The sequence below is a fragment of the Emiliania huxleyi genome (genome assembly GCF_000372725.1).
Source record: "Emiliania huxleyi CCMP1516 unplaced genomic scaffold EMIHUscaffold_81, whole genome shotgun sequence".
NCBI lineage: Eukaryota > Haptophyta > Isochrysidales > Noelaerhabdaceae > Emiliania > Emiliania huxleyi.
The window spans coordinates 295616-314121 of NW_005195940.1; the positions used below are offsets into that span (position 1 = coordinate 295616).

General features: G+C 64.6%; 4 protein-coding genes across 4 annotated transcripts; 3 read left to right on the plus strand and 1 right to left on the minus strand.

The window, feature by feature from the left end:
- Window positions 1-252: 252 nt before the first annotated feature.
- On the plus strand, window positions 253-1286 carry EMIHUDRAFT_218860 (hypothetical protein; the record flags this gene model as incomplete). The annotated part of the gene is made up of 4 exons (XM_005759156.1): window positions 253-258; window positions 356-862; window positions 1022-1093; window positions 1164-1286. 4 exons carry the CDS (start codon window positions 253-255, stop codon window positions 1284-1286), a joined length of 708 nt encoding a protein of 235 aa, XP_005759213.1.
- A 13039-nt stretch (window positions 1287-14325) lies between these two features.
- On the plus strand, window positions 14326-15598 carry EMIHUDRAFT_359424 (hypothetical protein; the record flags this gene model as incomplete). Its single annotated transcript, XM_005759157.1, is given in 2 exon segments — window positions 14326-15482; window positions 15489-15598. A coding segment is annotated over 1 exon segment (1157 nt), but the record flags the coding sequence as incomplete, so codon positions are not given.
- A 1049-nt stretch (window positions 15599-16647) lies between these two features.
- On the plus strand, window positions 16648-17112 carry EMIHUDRAFT_218866 (hypothetical protein; the record flags this gene model as incomplete). Its single annotated transcript, XM_005759158.1, has 1 exon — window positions 16648-17112. One exon carries the CDS (start codon window positions 16648-16650, stop codon window positions 17110-17112), a length of 465 nt encoding a protein of 154 aa, XP_005759215.1.
- A 163-nt stretch (window positions 17113-17275) lies between these two features.
- On the minus strand, window positions 17276-18398 carry EMIHUDRAFT_453404 (hypothetical protein; the record flags this gene model as incomplete). Its single annotated transcript, XM_005759159.1, has 4 exons — window positions 17276-17574; window positions 17618-17805; window positions 17983-18132; window positions 18237-18398. The coding sequence occupies 4 exons, from the start codon at window positions 18396-18398 to the stop codon at window positions 17361-17363; spliced, it is 714 nt and encodes a 237-aa protein (XP_005759216.1). The 3' UTR covers window positions 17276-17360.
- Between the last annotated feature and the right edge of the window lie 108 nt (window positions 18399-18506).

Consider the following 18506-nt stretch of genomic DNA (forward strand, 5'->3'; position numbering starts at 1 on the left):
AAAAAAATTGCTAACGCGAAAAACCGGCACACCAATCTCCCTTCCTCTCCCTATCCTTTCTTGGAGCTCTAGAGTCCACACCCCCCTGCCCCGGGATCGCGTACAAGCTGAGGCTACCGTAGGCCACACTAGCGTCGCTGGGGGTTCCCTGCCCTCTAGATGGGAAGCTGGCCGCTGATCCGAAGAGGAAGACCGACTGCACCAGGGCGCCTAGATATACTCAAGGTGAGCGAGGGTGAAGTTACGCCTTAAATGCCTGTCTCTCTACTGTGGACCTTACTCCGAGCTCGACGGCTCCTCCTATTCCCCCACCCCCCCTCCCCCCCCACTCTCTCCTGCCGGATCGCTCCGGCAGGGGGCAGGGGTGGTGCGATCGGATGCGGCGCGCGTGCTCATTGCTAATAGCCTCGACGTCGCCGCCGAGACCATTGAGGCGGACTCCGCGGGCCGTGCGCTCGCCGACGCCCTTCGTGCGGTGGTGCATACGGCAGAGTCCGACTCAGCGCACGCAGCAGTTCAAACGGCGGTCCAGATGATCGAGCCTCCCGTGCGCCTGGGCACGACACTCGTGCGGGCTGCCGTCGAGAGCCAGACCGTGCATGCCGCCCTTAGCCTCGCGGAGCATCCTGTGGTGCAGGCGGTGCTTCATAGCGAGACAGTGGAATCGACCGAGCGGTGGACCAAGTGGGCGCTCCAGTGGATGGGCGCGAGCGAGAAGGTGCGAGGGCTCGGGGAGAGGACCAAACAGCTGGTGAGCGGAGCTGTGCAGAGCGACCTCGTCCAGTCCGCTGTCCTGGGCGGGGTGAGCCTCTGCTCGCGCGTCATCGCCAGCGACACGGCCAAGAGCCTCGCCGCATCTAGGGTACGATACTTCCGGGCCGGTGTGCGGGGAGCGAACCTTAACGACCGTGGTCCGCAGTCCGGGCGTGGAGATGCGAGGGTCGCCCCCCCTTGCCCCACCACTTTGTGTGTGTGGAGACGTTTACCTTACCTTACCTTACTCAGGAGCCCCACGGAAAAGTGCCTCAGCTCAGTCGAGCGGTACGTGGCTGGGTTCACAGCGATTGTAGGAAAACGAAGGGACCAAATCACGGTCGCGGCCTTCCGACTCGCGCCTCCGCCTCACTGGCACTATTGTAGCCCTGGCCGGTGCGCGTGCGGAGTTGAAGTTCCGGAGTGAAAATTCGAACGCGTTCTCTCACGGTGACCAAAAAATGTCCACCTCAGAGGCACCTCCGGAGGCAGGCCGCCGCACGCCGGCGACACAGCTCCAGCTGTCGAGCTGACCCTCAGCTCCTCTCAGAGCGGGAACTGTGACAAAAGTTGACTGAGGCGGTTGTCAGGAATCATCATACGGATCACATGGTGGCTCTCTCATGACGGGAGACCGCCCGACCACTCCTGGGTGGCACTGCCACCGGTGTCGCTCGACGTCCTGTCGACAGCGTGCCGACAGCGACACAGATCATGTGGGACGCGTCGAGTATCGACCTCTACTGCTTACCCAGCCTTCGAGTGTATCCTGGCTGTGGTCCCACACCCACTGGTGTCCATCTCAGAGACCGCAGGAGGTCATGAGGGTCGATGGGAGTGCCAACCCCACAATGCCTAAAAACCCAGCCCAGTACGATCCGGCGCTGGATGCGTGGGAGGCAGTGGCGCCGATGGCGGAGGGGCGGAGAGATCACGCCGCGGCGGTGCTCGGCGGCAAGCTGTACGCCGTAGGCGGGTCCTGGGTCAGCTCGGTGGAGCGGTACGACCCGGCAGTGGGCGCGTGGGAGGCGGTGGTTCCGATGGCGAAAGAGCGGATGAAGTTGTGTGCGTGCTAGCCGCGTGGAGTGTGCTGAAGTCCCTCGCCTGAGTGTGTGCTGCGCGTGCGTGCCCCCGCCGCTTTTCGCCCTTGGAGCACGCTTGGAGTGCGGTGAGTAACCTCAAAATCGCCTCGCTCGCGCCAGCACTTGTGGGTGCCGCAATTCTTTTTCTCCGCCGTGGTGTGCCGGTGAGGATAGTACTAGCACGCGCCAGTTCGCACCTGTGTCGAGCCTGTGTGCTAAATAAATAAATAAATAAACCGGACATCCCAAGCTAGGGCTGGGTCGAGGACAGACACGTCCCCACCTTTGCAGGATTTTGCAAAAGCGAGGGGGGAGGGCGCATCGCGGCGCGGAGAGGGCTGGGCACGGGCACAGGGGATCTCTCTCGCATAGGATACGCACTCGGCGGCACGAGGGCAAGGCTAGGCGTCCTATTTGTGCTCCCTCCGTTTCCCTCGCTCTCAGGCACTATTCATCTGACCACTCATCAGAGGGGCTTCTAGGCGATCGGCCGCGCTCCGGGGCAGGGCTGGGTAGGATGGGCTCGGGCCACTCGCCCGTGCGGGTGTATCCCCGCATGAGCCGGATGGAGGCCTCGACTGTCCCTCGCGGCAGGCTCTCGAGCAGCTCGAGCAGCTCTCCCGCCGCCACCGCCGCGTCGTACTGCTCCTTCAGGCCGAGCGCGCCGCAGACCCTGCGGACCGCCTCCTGCTGCACCTCGTCCGGTAGATCGGTGTCATAGCCGGAGGAGTCGGCGGAGGACGCCCGCTTGGCGGGCGGCGAGTCCGGTGAGGGAGAGCGCGACTGGCGCGAGGGCCCGCCGCCGCGCGCCGACAGCGCGTTCTTGTCGACGAGCCGGGGTCCAGCACTGGCGCGGCCGCTGGCACTGCGGCCCTTGCCGCGCTGCTGCTGCCCGCGCTTCCTTCCCGGATTAGGGACAGTGAAAGTGCAGCCGCGCACTCCGCCGCCGCTGGGCGGCGGCGGCACGCGCGCGGCGGCGGCCGGGCCCGCAGGCGCGGCGGGCTGGCCTCCCGCGGTGGCACCCTGCGGGTGCAATGCGGCTGCGGCGGCGTACGTCATGCTGGTCGCCGGCTCCGCAGCTGGCGGCTCGGCGGCAGGGGCTGGCGGCGCCGCAGGGCTCGCACTCGCAGGCGGCTCCGTGGCCTGCGCCTGCCGCTCATGGCGGACCGCGCGCTCGAGCTGTGAGTGCGGGTGGAGCTGCACAATGACGTCGCCGCTCTGCGTCGCGGTGAAGGAGACCGAGTACGGCGCGTCGCCGTCGTTCTTCTTCTCCGCGTAGACGAGCGCGTAGTCGCACACCTGTCGTTGGTGGTCAGTGAATATGCTCCGTGCAGCGCTCGGCGCCGCCGACGCGAGCAAATGGTCCCGTTTGAAATTAAAAGCATAACTTGTCAAATGGCCGGTCCAGCCTGTGTAGAAAGAAAGAAAGAAAACACACAACCCAAGGGAGGGATGGGAGAACGGCACGCCGCCACCACACAGGGATTTTAAGGAGAGGAGTGTGGTGCGCTAGCCGTGCGCGGTTTAAATTCTTTTTCTCGGTAAGGGAAATGTCGACCCCGTCGTGCCGCCGCTCACGCCGCTCGCGCCGCCTCGCCGCCCCCGCGGCCACCGCCGTGCCCTCGCCAATCACGCCGCCGCCCACCCGCCTCCTCGACCTCCCCACGGAGCTCCTCGAGCGCGCCCTCTCTCGCTGCGAAAGCCCCGTCGACATCGCTCGCGTCGCGGCCGTCTCGCTGCTCTTCCACGCCTCGCTTGTGGTGCAGGCCATCCGCTTGTGGGCGCAAGAGCGCGGCTTCGAGCTGCCGGCGCAGCCAGAGGACGAGGGCTGCGCCGTGCGGTGGCTGTGCTTCGCTGCGCTGCTGTGCGAGTCCAACCCGCCGGCGAGGGCGGCGGCAGGCCTGTCTCACAGCGTCTTCATCGACGGCGAGGGGCGCCTCTCGTCGTGCGGGTCAGCGGCAATGGAGGGCGAGGAGGAGGAGGAGCAGGAGCAGGAGCAGGAGCAGGAGGAGGAGGAGTTTCCAGGCCTTCTCGGCCACGGCGAGGGCGTGACGCGGCTCAACACGCCGACCCGCCTCCCGTCGACGCTGGGCGGCGAGCGCGCCGTGAGTGTTTCGGCTGCAACCGGCTACAGCCTCGTGCTGACCGCCGGGGGCAGTGTCTGGAGCTGGGGCGATGGAGACTCAGCCCGGTTGGGCCACGGCGACGAGCAGCCCCAGTGGCAGCCCCAGAAGATCGAGGCTTTTGCTGGTCAGCGCGTCGTCTCTGTGTCTGCAGGAGGCGCCCACAGCCTCGCCCTCACCGCCGACGGCGCTGTCTTTTCCTGGGGCAACGGAGCTGTCTGGAGCTGGGGCGAAGGAACCTTTCGCCGGTTGGGCCACGGCAACCCGGACGAGCAGCTGCTGCCCAAGCAGGTCGAGGCCTTGGCTGGGCGGCGCGTCGTCGCTGTGTCGGCTGGAGGGGCGCACATCATCGCCATCACTGCCGACGGCGCTCTCTGGAGCTGGGGCCTTGGCGAAGATGGCCAGTTGGGCCACGGCGACCAGCAGAGCCAGCTGCTGCCCAAGAAGATCGAGGCGTTGGCTGGGCGGCGCGTCATCGCTGTCTCGGCTGGAGATGGCCACAACATCGCCCTCACCGCCGACGGCGCTATCTGGAGCTGGGGCTTTGGATGGCATGGCCAGCTGGGCCACGGCGACCTGCAGCACCTGCTGCTGCCCAAGAAGGTCGAGGTGTTTGCGGGGCGGCGCGTCGTCGCTGTGTCGGCTGGACTATTCCACAGCCTCGCCCTCACCGCCGACGGAGGTGTCTGGAGCTGGGGCTATGGAGGGCAAGGCCGGCTGGGCCACGGCGACGGGCAGATGCAACTGCTGCCGAAGAAGGTCGAGGCCTTGGCTGGCCAGCGCGTCGTCGCTTTGTCGGCTGGACACAGCCACAGCCTCGCAATCACTGCCGACGGCGCCGTCTTTACCTGCGGCACGGGTGAACGCGGCTGCCTAGGCCACGGAGAGGACGTGTCGAACCAGCTGCTGCCCAAGAAGGTCGAGGCGTGGCCGCCTAGCACGCCCGCATCCGCTTGACTACAAATGGGCGGTTCGCGGTTCGGCCGGCTAAACGCTTCTCCACACACGGACCGCGGCGTGTAAAGGGAAATGCGGTCCGCAGGTGTTATGATGCGAGATGGCTACACAACGAACGATAAACCTAATACGCGCGCGGCCACAACCCGCACACTACTCCCACCGTTTTCCCTCCCCGCAGCCGCACACGTTCACCCTCCCCACGAGTTTCGCCGCGCGACGTGCATTATGCTCGCGGTGATGGTCCTGCTCAGCTGCACGACCGTCATGCGACGACTCCGCCGCCGCCGCGCCCGCCTCGCCGTCGGCGTCGGCGCTGGCCAACGCGCTGCCCGCCTCGCTGACGAGCGACAAGTAGCCGTATCGCCCCACCGCGTCGCACCGCTCGTCCGACGCGGCGATGAGCCGCTCGTGGAGGCCCAGTGCGCCGTAGAGCTGTCAAACGTTAAGAGCTGAACAGTGTTGCTAGTGTTAACAGTAACAACAGAACAACAGTTGGGCTCCCCAACAACAGTAGCTAACGTTAGGCCGACTGAACAACAGTAAGGAAGGCCTGGCAGTAACCCACGACGATCTCTAGCGTCCAGTGCGGGTAATACCCGAAAATACCCGGAAAAACCCAGGTATTTTCGGGTTTTACCCGGATTTTTTGGCATTTTCTGCTTGCTGGCCGCTGAACAACAGTAACAACAGTAACAAACAGTAACAGCTTGGGCTGGGGAGAACACTTGAACAACGTTGAGGATTTCAGCCAACAATAGTGCAACTGTTAGGCCCAAAGTTAACGTTTGACAGCTCTAAGTGCGCGATGTATGCAGAATGCGCGCGTGTGCGGGCTGCGGCGCGGTGTGTGTATCGTTTTGCAGTATTTTCGAATGCTGTTCGCGCTTTATGGTTTGATATTGGTTGAGTCCGAATGTATGTATGTACGTAGGAAGATGAAGAACAGTCAGTCAGGCTTGAACTGCACACCAACGCGGTATGCGTATGGGTGGAGGCGAGACAGACAGATATGACGACGACACGCTCGAGCGACAAACACACACATACAAGCTCACATCCGAATCTAAAAGAAAGAAAACAGACAAAACAAGGGAGGGATGGGAGGACGGCACGCCACCACCACACAGGGAATTTAAGTAGAGGAGTGTGGTGCTAGCCGTCGCCCACCCTACCTAACTAACCCTTGGGCGTCTGCCTCTTCCCATCTCTCTCTCTCTCTCTCTCTCTCGACGCTGACTTGGCTCACGGGACCCACAAAGCAGCTATCGCGCAGCGCCCGTCGCTACACGTAGACAGTGAACACTGGATACGTCCAACGGCGTCCATCTTGGTAAAATTCGGTCCAGCTGATTAACCCTGGTACGTGGACAAAAGTCTGCGTTTTTCGGCCTCCCCTCCCTAACATTAGCCGGCCAAAACGTGCTCCCGCCGGTTAATATTAGGGAGGGGGGGGCGGTCGGGTGTCAGACCTAGCTCTAGGCGTGCGAGGCTGACGTATTTTGGACAATCCACCTACCAGGGTTAATAATGGTTCGATACGATATGATCGCGGCATTGCTGGCTGAGGCGACAACAAGCTTTCGTCTCTGAGGCCACTGCTTGTCTGAGAGGCGCGACTCTGCTGCCTGACTGACTGACTGACTCTCTGACTAACTAACTTGAGCACTTGAGCACTTGATAGGGTCGATTCGATCGATCCGCATGGTACGGGACCCCTCCGATCGTCTCGCCCTCCCTCACTGGTGTGTTCATTTAACTAACTGATTATTGTATACTGACTGAGTGTCGGCCCGTCCGCCTCATCGCGCATTCATACACAGCTGCCGGGTGGGGGCACTTGGAGCACTTGGAGTGCAGTCATCAACCGCACATCCAGGGCCGGGGAGCTAAGAAGCGTACCCAGCGGGCCGGATGATTGGCATCGGGTTGCGGGCAAGAGAGCCCTAGCCCAGGGGGTGCGCGTTCGCAGGGAAAGGGCCATAAAGTAAACACGGGTCTCCGAGGGTTGGACCCGCGTACCGGGTTTCCCCTTAACTTCAGAACGCCCCCTCTACTCGGAGCTAGTAGACACGGGTCTCCGAGGGTTAGTTCTGCGCTCCGGGTTTCCCCCAGCGGCGGAATTTTTCCCTCGCGCTGTGGGTCCCCCTAGCTGCGGAACGCCCCCTCTACTCGGGGCTAAAGAATACTCTCCGAGGGTTAGTTCCGTGTACCGGGTCTCCCCTTAACTGCAGAACGCCCCCCTCTACTCGGAGCTAATAGACACAGGAGCTGAAGAATCTCTCCGAGGGGGATTCCGTATGGGGGCGAGTATCTTTTTTTTTGAGAGCGCCTTCGTTGTTAATAGTACAAACCCAATGGTCCCTTGCGAGCGGTCCTTCGTTGCAGTCGCACACACGCACACGCCGCGCCGCAACGCGCGCCCGCGCCCACTGCCCCGCCCACCGCAAACAGTTTTTTTTTGGTCCAATTGCGGTGGGCGGGGCACTTCGGTGCAACCTCGAAGAGTGAGTGTGTGTGTGTGTGTCACACTCACACACACACACACACACAGCGCGTCGCCTGCCGGATGCCCCAAGCAATTTTTTTTTGGGTTTTGAATTGGGCGGGCAGCGTCTCAGATGCACGTCGTTCTCCTCCTCGCGACGCAAGTGGCCGCGCAGGCACCGGCCTCTGCGCCCGCCGCGCCGCCGGTGGCAGCGCAGGCGCCGGCCCCGTCTGCGCCCGCCGCGGCCCCGGCTGCAGCTCCCAAGGCCAAACGGACGCAGCCACTGTCGCCACGGCTCGCCCCCACGCCCGCTGCGTCAGCAGTGCCCCCGCCCCCATTTCGCGCATCGAAGGCCGCGGCCGGGCCAAAGGACGTGGCCCACGGGCACGAGACATCGCGGGACCAGCAGGCGGTCGACAACCTCAATCCGCCCGGCACCAGCCGCATGGAGCACCGCGCGCACATCTCCCAGGACCTGACGACGGAGGCGCCCAAGGACTGGAGGTGCACAGAGGCGGCAGGTGCGAGCGATAGCGGAGATCATGTCGCCGAGAGTTAGGGCGGAGCGATGCACACTGTGGTAGTAACAGTATAAGTAGTAGGCGGCCCTGAATCAAAACTCTCGAATGAATTGGGCCCCGCAGGGGTCGACTACTGCGCCGACCACGCGGCGCTGTGCGACTCGCTCTTCTGCCCCAGCTGCCTCCTCCCTGGCGCGTGCGACTACACCTGCGGCCAGTGCCTCGGGACGGCGCCGGCGGAGCGGCGGAGCCCCTGCTCGCAGACGCTGGCGTCGGCGACGGCGGTCGGGTTTGGCCACGCCGGCAGCTGCAAGGCGTCGCGCTGCAAGGCGCCGCGTCACGGTGCACCCGGTGGGCACTCGGAGGCGTTCCACGGCTCGAGCACTTCGCGCCATTAGTCGATGAGTCGATGAGTCGATCAATCAATTGATGCAGGTGTGCCACGGCTCGAGCACGCCCCTACCTCTCGCGCCATGAATTGATTAGAATGAGTCAGTCAATTCATTGATGAAGGTGTGCCACGACTCGAGCACCTGCCTCGCGCCATTAGTTAATCAGTTATGACTCAATTCATTCATTGATGAAGGTGTGCCACGACTCGAGCACCTACCTCGCGCCAGAGCCAGAGGCCGCTTGCGCCGTCGAGGACTGCCAGGCATGATGTGCGGTCGCTTGGGCGTGGGGAGGGGCCCGATCGTGGAGTTACGGCTGCCGTACTTCCACTGGCAGGCGATGTGCATCGCAAAGCACGCCGGCGGCGAGGCGGTGCACCCGGTGACGGGGAAGGTGGTGGCGGCGAGCAAGTGTAGAGGCGGAACTCACGTATTCGATTCGACCGGCTGTCCGGCTGTCTTCCCACCGCGCCGTCTCGTATTCTCGCCGCCTCGCCGTCTGAGCAGCACACCACACCGGTCGCCGCACAACACGGCATTCTCCCGGCGTCGGTGTGACTCGGCCAGGGGGGCGGGAAAGCGATGCAGGACCTTCCTTAGGTCCGCCTCTCACACCCTCACTGTCTGTGTCTGCGATGTCAGCCTCTACTTTCTCATGCACATGCACAATCACAATCATGCACATGCACATGCAACATGCAACACGCACATGCACATGCACATGCACATGCACATGTGCACGCATACATGTGCATGTGCGTATGTGGCCTCTCGCGCACGTAGGCAAGCCTGCCCGCCTGCTCGCACTACTCGTACAGCGCGGAGACCCGCCGCTGCTCCCTCTTCTCCACCTGCCTCGAGATCGAGGAGGACGGCCGACCAACGTCCGTCCACAGCAGTAACAAGGAGAGGAGCCGTTGGTAATTCGTGTATCAGGTGTGGTGGCGACGCGGCACGTCCTTCCACAGTTTGGGCAAGGGACCCGTCTCATTGTGGCACTGGAGTCACTCTTTAGGGGGGCGGCGAGGCGGCGTCCTTCGACACGTTTGCCATCGGGCCGCCGCCGCCGCCTCCGCCTCCGGTCGATTGGGAGGATGCGCCGGCGGAGACGGTGAGCGCGGTGGCGCAGCAGGCGGCGCAGGCGGCGGTGGAGAAGGTTGGGGTGCTGTGGAGGTGCCGACGCGCCACTTTTCGCATGGGATGAGTGATGTGGAGATGCCAGCAGTTGGGGACGAGGCTGATAAGTCACGCGTTGCCGTACCCTACCCCTAACTCTAACCTGACCCTACCCCTACCCCTAGCCCTAGCCCTAACCCTAACCCTAACCCTAACCCTAACCCTAACCCTTACCCTAATGTGCTGTGTGGAGGTCGGCGCGCCACTTCTTCCGCATCAGCGAGGAGTCGATGAATGTGCATTGGGAGGACTCGTTCGGCGAGAGAGAGAGAGAGAGAGAGAGAGAGCCGAGATGCAGCCGAGATGCAGCCGAGGTACAGCCGAGATAGAGCCTCTGCTCGAGAGTCGTACAGGCGACATCGCCGACGGCCACCTCAACGCGCCGCCGGGGCTCGCCCTCCTCTTTGCCCTCTTCTTCTTCGGCGTGCTCCCCACCGCTATCTCCCCATATCTCCCCAGATCTCCCCATATCTCCCCATATCTCATCACCGTAGGCGTGCTCCCCACCGCCCTCTTCCTCGTCGCCTGCAAGCGCTGCGACCGTAGAGGCTGAAGACGCACTCGTGTCTCCCAAACAGCGCTCGAGAGGACCGTAGAGGCTGAAGACGCACTCTTGTCTCCCAAACAGCGCTCGAGAGGACCTTAGAGGCTGAAGACGCACTCTTGTCTCCCAAACAGCGCTCGAGAGGACCTTAGAGGCTGAAGACGCACTCTTGTCTCCCAAACAGCGCTCGAGAGGACCGTAGAGGCTGAAGACGCATTCATGTCTCCCAACCAGCGCTCGAGAGGACCGTAGAGGCTGAAGACGCATTCATGTCTCCCAACCAGCGCTCGAGAGGACACGCACTCCGCCGCAGTCAGCCGCAGTCAGCCGTACTCTACTCACGCGGTGCCATGACTACTCTGCAATGCACCCTCTTCCCGCCCCGAGGTTGGCGCATCCAGCACGGTAGGCTCTGCGTCCTTCCCTGCCTCCGCTTCTGCTGGAAGTGCCGGCGCGTGCGCGTCCACGTCGCGCTCAAGGAGGAGACGGGCTCGATGCTGCAGCAGGCCAACGCCGCGCGCAGGCGCAGCGCAAGGAGGAGGAGCAGCAGCAGCAGCAGCAGCTGCTGCTGCAGTAGTAGTAGTAGTAGTAGTAGGTAGTAGTAGCAGGAGGCAACTGAGAAATGCCCAAGATCGCTGACCCGGCTCCTCCTCGCCCCAGCAGCCCGAAGGCCACCGAAACTCCCTCGCGCGCAAGCTGGGCACGAGCACGCAAGGGAGTGGCGCACGCTCGGCCGGGTGCCTCGGACGACCCCGCACACCTTGAGGGCGCGAGATAGCCGGGAGATGCAGCCGAGATGCAGCCGAGATGCAGCCGAGATGCAGCCGAGATGCAGCCGAGATGCAGCCGAGATGCAGCCGAGATGCAGCCGAGATGCAGCCCCGCGATGGCCGCTCGAGTCCTCCTGTTCACAGCGCGAGCTGTGAACGAGGATGGTCTCCCCCCCCGTCTCTGCCCCGGTCCGGCTAACACACAGCTCGCGCTGCGCCCAGGAGGGCTCGAGACGAGGGTGGAGAGGCTCGCTTCGGTCTTGACCGACCTCAAGACGCAGAGCATCGTCTCCTCCTCGCCGGCCGACCACGAGATTGAGCGCGAGATCGAGGCCGAGAAGCTCAAGGCGCGCAAGAAGATTAGCCGCCGCCGCCGCGCCGCGCGCGTCTTACTAGCAGAGATCTAGCCGAGGTCTAGCCGAGATCTAGCCGAGATCTACAGCCGAGACGGAGGGAGCTCAAGGGGCGCGCGAGACCGGCTATACAGCCGAGGTCTAGCCGAGGTAGCGCCGAGGTCGAGCCGAGACGTAGCCGAGACCTAGCCGAGACCTAGCCGAGGTCTGGCCGACACCAGCCGGGATCGAGCCGAGAGGCCGCGAGGAGCTCACAAGGCGCGTGCGAGAGGCGTTGGCGGGCGCTCGTAGTCCGGGCGGCGCGTGGGCGGCGCCTCTTCACGGCTGGCCGGTGTGAACAGGAGCTCAAGGACGAGGCGGAGCGGCTTGGCATCTGCCCTCCAACACCGGCACATCCCCACAACGTACTGCTCCAATGCGACTAATGAGTGATGACTAGGCATCCCCTCCGACCCGGCCAGAGGCACATCCACAACGTACTGCTCCAGTGCGACCAATGAGTGATGACTAGGCATCCCCTCCGACCCGGCCAAAGGCTCCACCACGCCCGCCGGCGGCCACGCCCCTCTTCGCGGGCTCTGAGGGCGGGGGGGGGTCGCCCTGTTCACACGCCGGCGACTGTGAACAGGGTGGACGCGGGCGGAGACGGCGGGCGGCGCCGTCATCTACATCAACGACGAGACGGGCGTGGCGCAGGTGATGAGACACGATTCTCAAGCAGTCTCTTACATCTGGCCCATTGTGATTCAAGCGCCGAGACGCGCAGGTCGGAGGGCGAGGCAGGAGAGGCGGCTCCTTCATAGTTGTATCCACGCATTAATTGACAACGAGAGCGGCGGGGCGCAGGTGGTGCCGCCGGAGGATGACGTCACCTCGAACTCTACAAACAAGACGTCGGAGAAGCCTCTCGGACAATAAAGGTCTGGACAAGTTGGTCGATGCCGGCGAGGGGTGATCGGCGCAGTCGGCAATCGCCTCGTCTCAAAACAACATCGGCAGGTCGAGAACAGCGCTCCGCGCGTCTCTCGTCCCCAAGCGGGGGGGGGGGGGGGGGGCTAGTTCACTCTGACACGCTAGAAGAAATGCTCCCCCCACTCTCTCCGAGGGGATGCCTAGAAGTAAGGTATGTAAAACCTGGTTTGTGGAGCTCCCACACCTTACCTAGAGAGCACGGCATTCGGGGGGCCATTGACTCATGCTTTGGGCCATGATCTCGGTTCCGCCTTTTTTGTACGGCTCTAGTGGAGAGAATTAAGGAATCTTTCTGCTCTGAGGCAGCTGCATCATTCCCCTTTACTTCAATCAGCTTTGTACACTCAAGTGCTATTACTGTCCGTATAGCTGTCTAGACGCTCCGATTTTGCTGTCTGGACGCTGTCTGGACATTGATCATTGTCTGGACGTTGTCTGGACTCCTGCGCGCCTCACACACACAGTCATCACCTCGCGAGCGGCCGACAAAGTGAGCGCACGACCACCTCCCTCTCACTCACGCTCTGACCGATGCTCAGCCCGTTTGTTCTCGCCGAGAGGGCGCTCAGGCAACCATCGCTGGCCTCTCGGCCGGCTCACGGCCGCTCAAAAGGTCGCGGACCCGCCCGTCGCTTGCCGCCCCTCTCCCAGCCGTTGCCGGCGACGGGATCACGAACCTAGGGCTCAGTTCCGTCTTCCTCCCCCTCGCTCCTGTAGGTAGGCCGCCCCGCGCTGGCGGGAAGAGGCGCGCCGAGCCATCGGCGACGTCCTGGCGAGCTCATGTCCCCCCAAAAGGTCGCACCCGCAGGGTTCGTGATTTCACATGGAAACAGCGAATCGATTTCACTTTCACTTTCACTTCACATTTCATGTGATCACGAACCCTGCGCACCCGCCCGTGGCTCCGCCGTCGGCTCCGCCGCGAGCGGCGACGGTGAGGCCGCCGGGGCTCGCCTATACCGGCTAGTGTGGAGCTCTCAGTGTGGCTGCGTGTTGTACTAGTGATGCTGCACTAGGCGGCCCGTTTTTAGCAAAAAGCAGATACCACATCGCGTGTGGTCGTCGAAAAACCGCATGTTCGCCCGTCTGGGACCTCTTCGTACGGCTCCAAAAACCGCTCCTAAGCCGCCGAACGTCTCGAAGTCGAGCAAGCGCAGGTCGCAATTCTTCTCCCGCGCGAACCGGTAGTCGCCCTTCTTGTAGCGGGCCGTCACAGGTGCCCCCGCCTCCACCTCCCCCTCACTCTCCCCCTCCTCCTCTTCCGCCGCCGCCGCCTCCGCCTCTGCATCCTCCGCCTCCCTCCCCCCCTCCCCCCCCCCTCCCGGCCGCGGCCATGCAGCATGCCCTAACACTAAGTCGAGCAGCTCCCGCTCGGTGTTGCCGAAGGCGACAAAAGCCCCCTTCCAGCCGAGCCGATCGCCACCCTTGCACGCAAGCGAGCTCGTCAGTTTCAAGTCGCCAACGAGGCGCACATGCCCTTTGCCGATGTTCGCCGCCGCCACGTCAGGTTGTTTTGGGTTACTGTAACTGAGGTGTGCAGTCGGCTCCATCTCGATGAGCATGCCCCACGCCGAGCGAAGGGTCTTGACGAGTCGTTTGAGCAGGTATTTGTGTCGTGTTGCGTGCTTCGCACGCGGGTTGACCATTGCGGCATCGCCGAGTTCTTCGTGCGGCTTGCCGTTTGGCGCCTTCTTGCCTGACGCCGGGGCTCGAGATGAAGTATTGCGAGCCGCGGGCGTGGAACGCCGCCTTGCGCGCTGCGTCGGACGAGACCTTGGCGCGTCGGCGTGCTTCGGCGCTGGTGGCGGCGGAGCTCCCGTCGCAAAAAAAGAATTCAGGTCTCGGGTTTGACGCATGGGGTCACTCCCGCGAAACTCGGGAACTAGCCGGGGCAGTCGGAGAAGGGGCAACTCCGTGCACTGACGGTCGGCCGTCAGAAAACACGCCTCCGTGGCTCGGGTTACACCAATCCTCGCTACCCAACGCGGCCAAAGGATATCCACCTCGAGAACCTCGAGAGAGAATTCAACGAGCCTCGGCAGAAAAATCTTGACACGCCCTCAGCTCACGTTTGCGGCCGCGGCCGCTGCCCGAGCCGCTGTTGAGCACCATCGCGATGATGTCCGTGCGCGCCTGCTTCGAGAAGCCGTTTCCCTGCCTCCACCGCCGCAAGCCGGGCCTGGCCTACGAGGAGAAGCTGGAGCTGTGGCGCAAGCTCGGCGGCGGCGACCTGGAGCGTGTCCTCGCGAGCGGCGCCGCCGCCCTCCTCGACGCGCAGTGGATCATCCGCCACGCCGAGGCGGGCGGCGTCCTCACCCACCGCCAGGCGCTTCCCAAAGAGGCCTTCCTCTCTTTCGCCGACCTCGTCGAGGCGACCGGCGAGTATGACCTGGCCGTCGCCGCGCTCTCCTACCCGTGGCTGACCAAGGACCACCCCGACCCGCTCGGAGCCAACCTCGCCCGCGTCGCGAGGGCGCTCAAGGCCCTGCTCAGCAGCCATCCCTACGGCATCACGCGGCTCGGCGTCTTTTGGGACTTCGGCTCGCTGCACCAGCACCCCGACCCCGCCAACGGCGTCCTGCGCACCAAGAAGCAGAACGCGCTCTTCAAGCAGGGGCTGGGCTGCCTCGGCACGCTCTACTCCCACCCGCACACGATCGTGCTGCGGCTGACCTCCTTCCCGGACGGCCACAAGGCGGAGGAGCAGGCCGAGGGCACCAACGTGGCAAAGTACTTTGACCGCGGCTGGTGCTTCACGGAGTGCAGCTGGGCGGGCCTGACAAAGGCTGGCGACCTCTCGCTCGACCTCGGCAAGATGCGCGCAGGCGTGGAGTACGACTTCCGCAGCCTCACCGACGACTGCACCCAGGACGGCGGCCGGCGCCCTCCGCTGCTGCCGTCTGCCTTCGCGGCGGAGCTTGAGAAGAAGAGCTTCACCAACGGCAAGGACGACAAGCCGCTGGTGAAGCAGCTGTACGAGGCCGCCTTCGAGGAGCAGTTTGGCAAGGCGACCGAGCTGCACTACTACAACCTCGGCTGGGGCGACGCGGAGGCGGCGCAGCTGGCGGAGGTCCTCGCGAGCGGGGCAGCGCCGCGGCTCGAGATCCTCTATCTCAACGGCAACAAGATTGGCGACGACGGCTGCAAGGCGCTGGCCGCCGCCCTCGGCAAGGAGGGGGCAGCGCCGCGGCTCGAGACGCTCTTTCTCTTCGACAACGAGATTGGCGACGAGGGCTGCAAGGCGCTGGCCGCCGCCCTCAAGGAGGGGGCCGCCCCGAGCTTGAAGGCGCGAGACGCCCCTCCTCGCCACTCGCCCCTCCCCCGCCCAATGCTCATCGCACCTCCCCTCGCGTGCAGACGCTCGAGGTTGACTACCACCAGCCTGAGCTGATGGCCGTGTGCGAGGAGCGCGGCATCTACCTCAGCCGCTGAGCCTCTCCAGCCCCGGCCGGGCGGCAAGGGCGCGGGGCCCGGCGGGACCGCCGTGCGAGCACGGCAGAGAGCAACAGACCCCGCGGCTGCGGAGCACGACGCACAGCGACGGTGCCGGGCGAGATCTTGGTTTTTTTGGGGGGTGGGGGGGGGGATTCTGTCGGCGCACGTGGCTGGGACAGGAGCGCGCCGCGGCGGCGGCAATGGAAATGCGACGGTGGCATACGCGGGGGAACGGGAAGGACCGCGGTGACGGAAATCGGGGGAGGACGCGACCCACCTCGCCACAGACGGTCCCGCGCCTCGCCGCTAAGACGGGGACACGCGCCGCACCGTCCGCTGTGTCCCCGTCTTTGTCCGGAGTGAAAAGTCCAACGCGCTCGTCGGTGGCGGCTTCCTCCAACGTGCGCCGCGCTCGGCGAACCTCGACCGCGCCTTCGGTGGCATGCACTAGGGCATGCAGCTCTTTGCGACAAATGCTGCTCACACACTCTGCACAGTTGGCACAGCCTACTGTGCGGCTTCCACCAGCTGTCACAGCGATGGGCTCGCCCTCACTGGCCCTCAGTCACTTGTGCTGCGGCTTGTGTGAGCGACACTGCTCGGCGACTGCCGGCACACTGTGAGACCATGGGTGTGAGGTAAAACCACGCTACCAGCGCTTGGTCACATCGGCCCCGAGGTCAGATCCTTCTACTCTGTTGATGACAATACTTGTCTACTGGCTGGAGCCGATGGAACAGGAGGGCCTGGCGCACAACCCCGCTGGTCAACTGAGGACCTGTTGCACGCCTACCGTGAACCACCCCCGCACAGCTCAAAAACGCTGTGCGCGGCAGGCGGCTTGAGCGCGCGCCCTAAGGCCTTCATGTCGCACCCGAGCGTCTCAGCGCCATCCCTGGGCCCTGCGGCAGCGGGCCGGAGCGGTTGAAGGCGACTTGACGCGCCGCGCCTCACGCGCTGCGGCCGCGACGCCGCAGTGCCGTAGCGCCGTCGCACGCACTAACTGCCAAACTTTTACGGTACGTTCACCGATCGCAAACGCGTGGTTGGATAGAAGCCCGAGTCCTGACCTGTCGCACACATGTCGCCGCTCCGGGCTCTCAGTCTCCTCGCCGTCTACCTCCCAACGGCCCTCGCCGAGTGCAAGACGTACTGCCCCTACCGGACCCATCCGATGGAGGAGAAGTGCGGGTGGGCCGGGTGCGACACCTGTGTGCCCTGCCTGCCGTGCATGCCGCACTGCCCAGTCGCGACCCAGCCCTGGGAGGAGAAGTGCGACTGGGCAGGGTGCGGAGGCTGCACGGAGTGCTCGGTTTCGCCTCCTTCCCCGCCCGCACAGTGCAAGACGTACTGCGCCTACCGGACGCAGCCGATGGAGGAGAAGTGCGAGTGGTCGGGCTGCAACGGCTGCGGCGAGTGCACAAACGTCAGAGCAGTACGCGGTGTCTTTGATGCGTTTGCCGGCGGTGCGCCTTCACTCGCTCCCAGCCTAGCACCGACCCCACACGTAGTCACGTTTGCGTGCCGGGCGCTGCTGGCGGTCTAGTCGCACATTGAGGACGGGCTGACGTGCCGTCGCCGCCACACTGACGTGCCGTCGCCACACTGAGCCTGCCCGCCACACTGAGCCGTCGCCGCCGCACCGAGCTGTCGCCGCCGCCCGCAGGGGATATCACCCCGCCATGCCCACCGGTCTTTCATTTTTCTCTGCAAATTCTTGCCGGTGGCAAAACACGCCTTCGCGCTGTCCTTGCATGCCCGTGCCCGTGGCGCGCGCGAAAGCGCCGCGCGGCGTCACCTCGCGGTCGAGCCGCCCGCCATCGCCGCCACCTCCTTCCCAAACTGCCGCAGCTTGGCCAGCGGCACGTCCCCGCGGCGCGCGTCCCAGCGGACGAGCGCTTGCAGGCAGCCGCGGAAGGAGATTGGCTTGCGCACGATCGGGGTCGACTGGCCGGGGTGGTGGCTCGCGCTCGCGTAGTACTCCTGCCCCGTCGTCCGCGAGCGGTGCCTAGAAGAGTGTTCCTAGACGGTTCCTAGACGGTTCCTAGTACTCCTGCCCCGTCGTCCGCGAGCGGCAGCGGTGCCGGTCCCAGCCGGGCCCCGGCGGCTGCGTCGACGGCACGGCGTGGCCGGGGAAGAGCAGCGCGCCGCAGAACGGCCACCGCGTCCCGCGCACGCCCGACGAGGCGCGCGCCTCGGCCTCGTCGAGCGCGCGCGGCAGCTCGGAGAGGCGGTACGCCTGCTCAATTAGCAATGAAGAGATCAGCAACTAATTAATAATCAAGAGGCGGTACTCCTGCTCGGAGAGGCGGCACGCCTGCTTGAGCCGGATGGGCATGTTCTGCTTCACCGCCGCGTCGGTGGCCTCGTCGACCCACCCGCCGCCCCCGCCGCCGCCCACTGACTGGCGGAGCACGTCCTGGTCGCGGTCGAGCGCCTCGACGAGCAAGCCGAGCCTGCGGCGCCTCTCGGAGTACGGCAACCTGCGCACGTCGTCACCGGCGATGACGGCGGCGTCGAACACGTGGAGCGCGTCGCGCAGCGAGCCGTCCACCTGCTCCGTCACCTTCTCGGCGACGATCAGAGTCGCGCGCGGAAGCCGCACGCCTGGTACACCACCACCCACGGGACTGAGCCCACACTGGATTCGGTACTCTGGAGGTGTGGTACTAGGCGCGGCAGCCGCATGCCCGCGACGCAATCCCACGTGCCGCGCGAGCCCCACACAAAGGCGGCCCCGCGCGACTGCGCCACGTCGGCGCCGAAGACGAGGCATGGCGCGCAGTCCGAGGCGGAGGGCATCACGACCCAGTCCGCGACGGTGCGGAACATCGACTTTGGGTCGCTCGGTAGCCGCAGCAGCGCGCCGCTCGCCTCCGCCGGCCGCAGGACGCGCGGCAGCTGCTCGCCGCGCTCGAGGGGGGCGTATGCCTCGTCGGG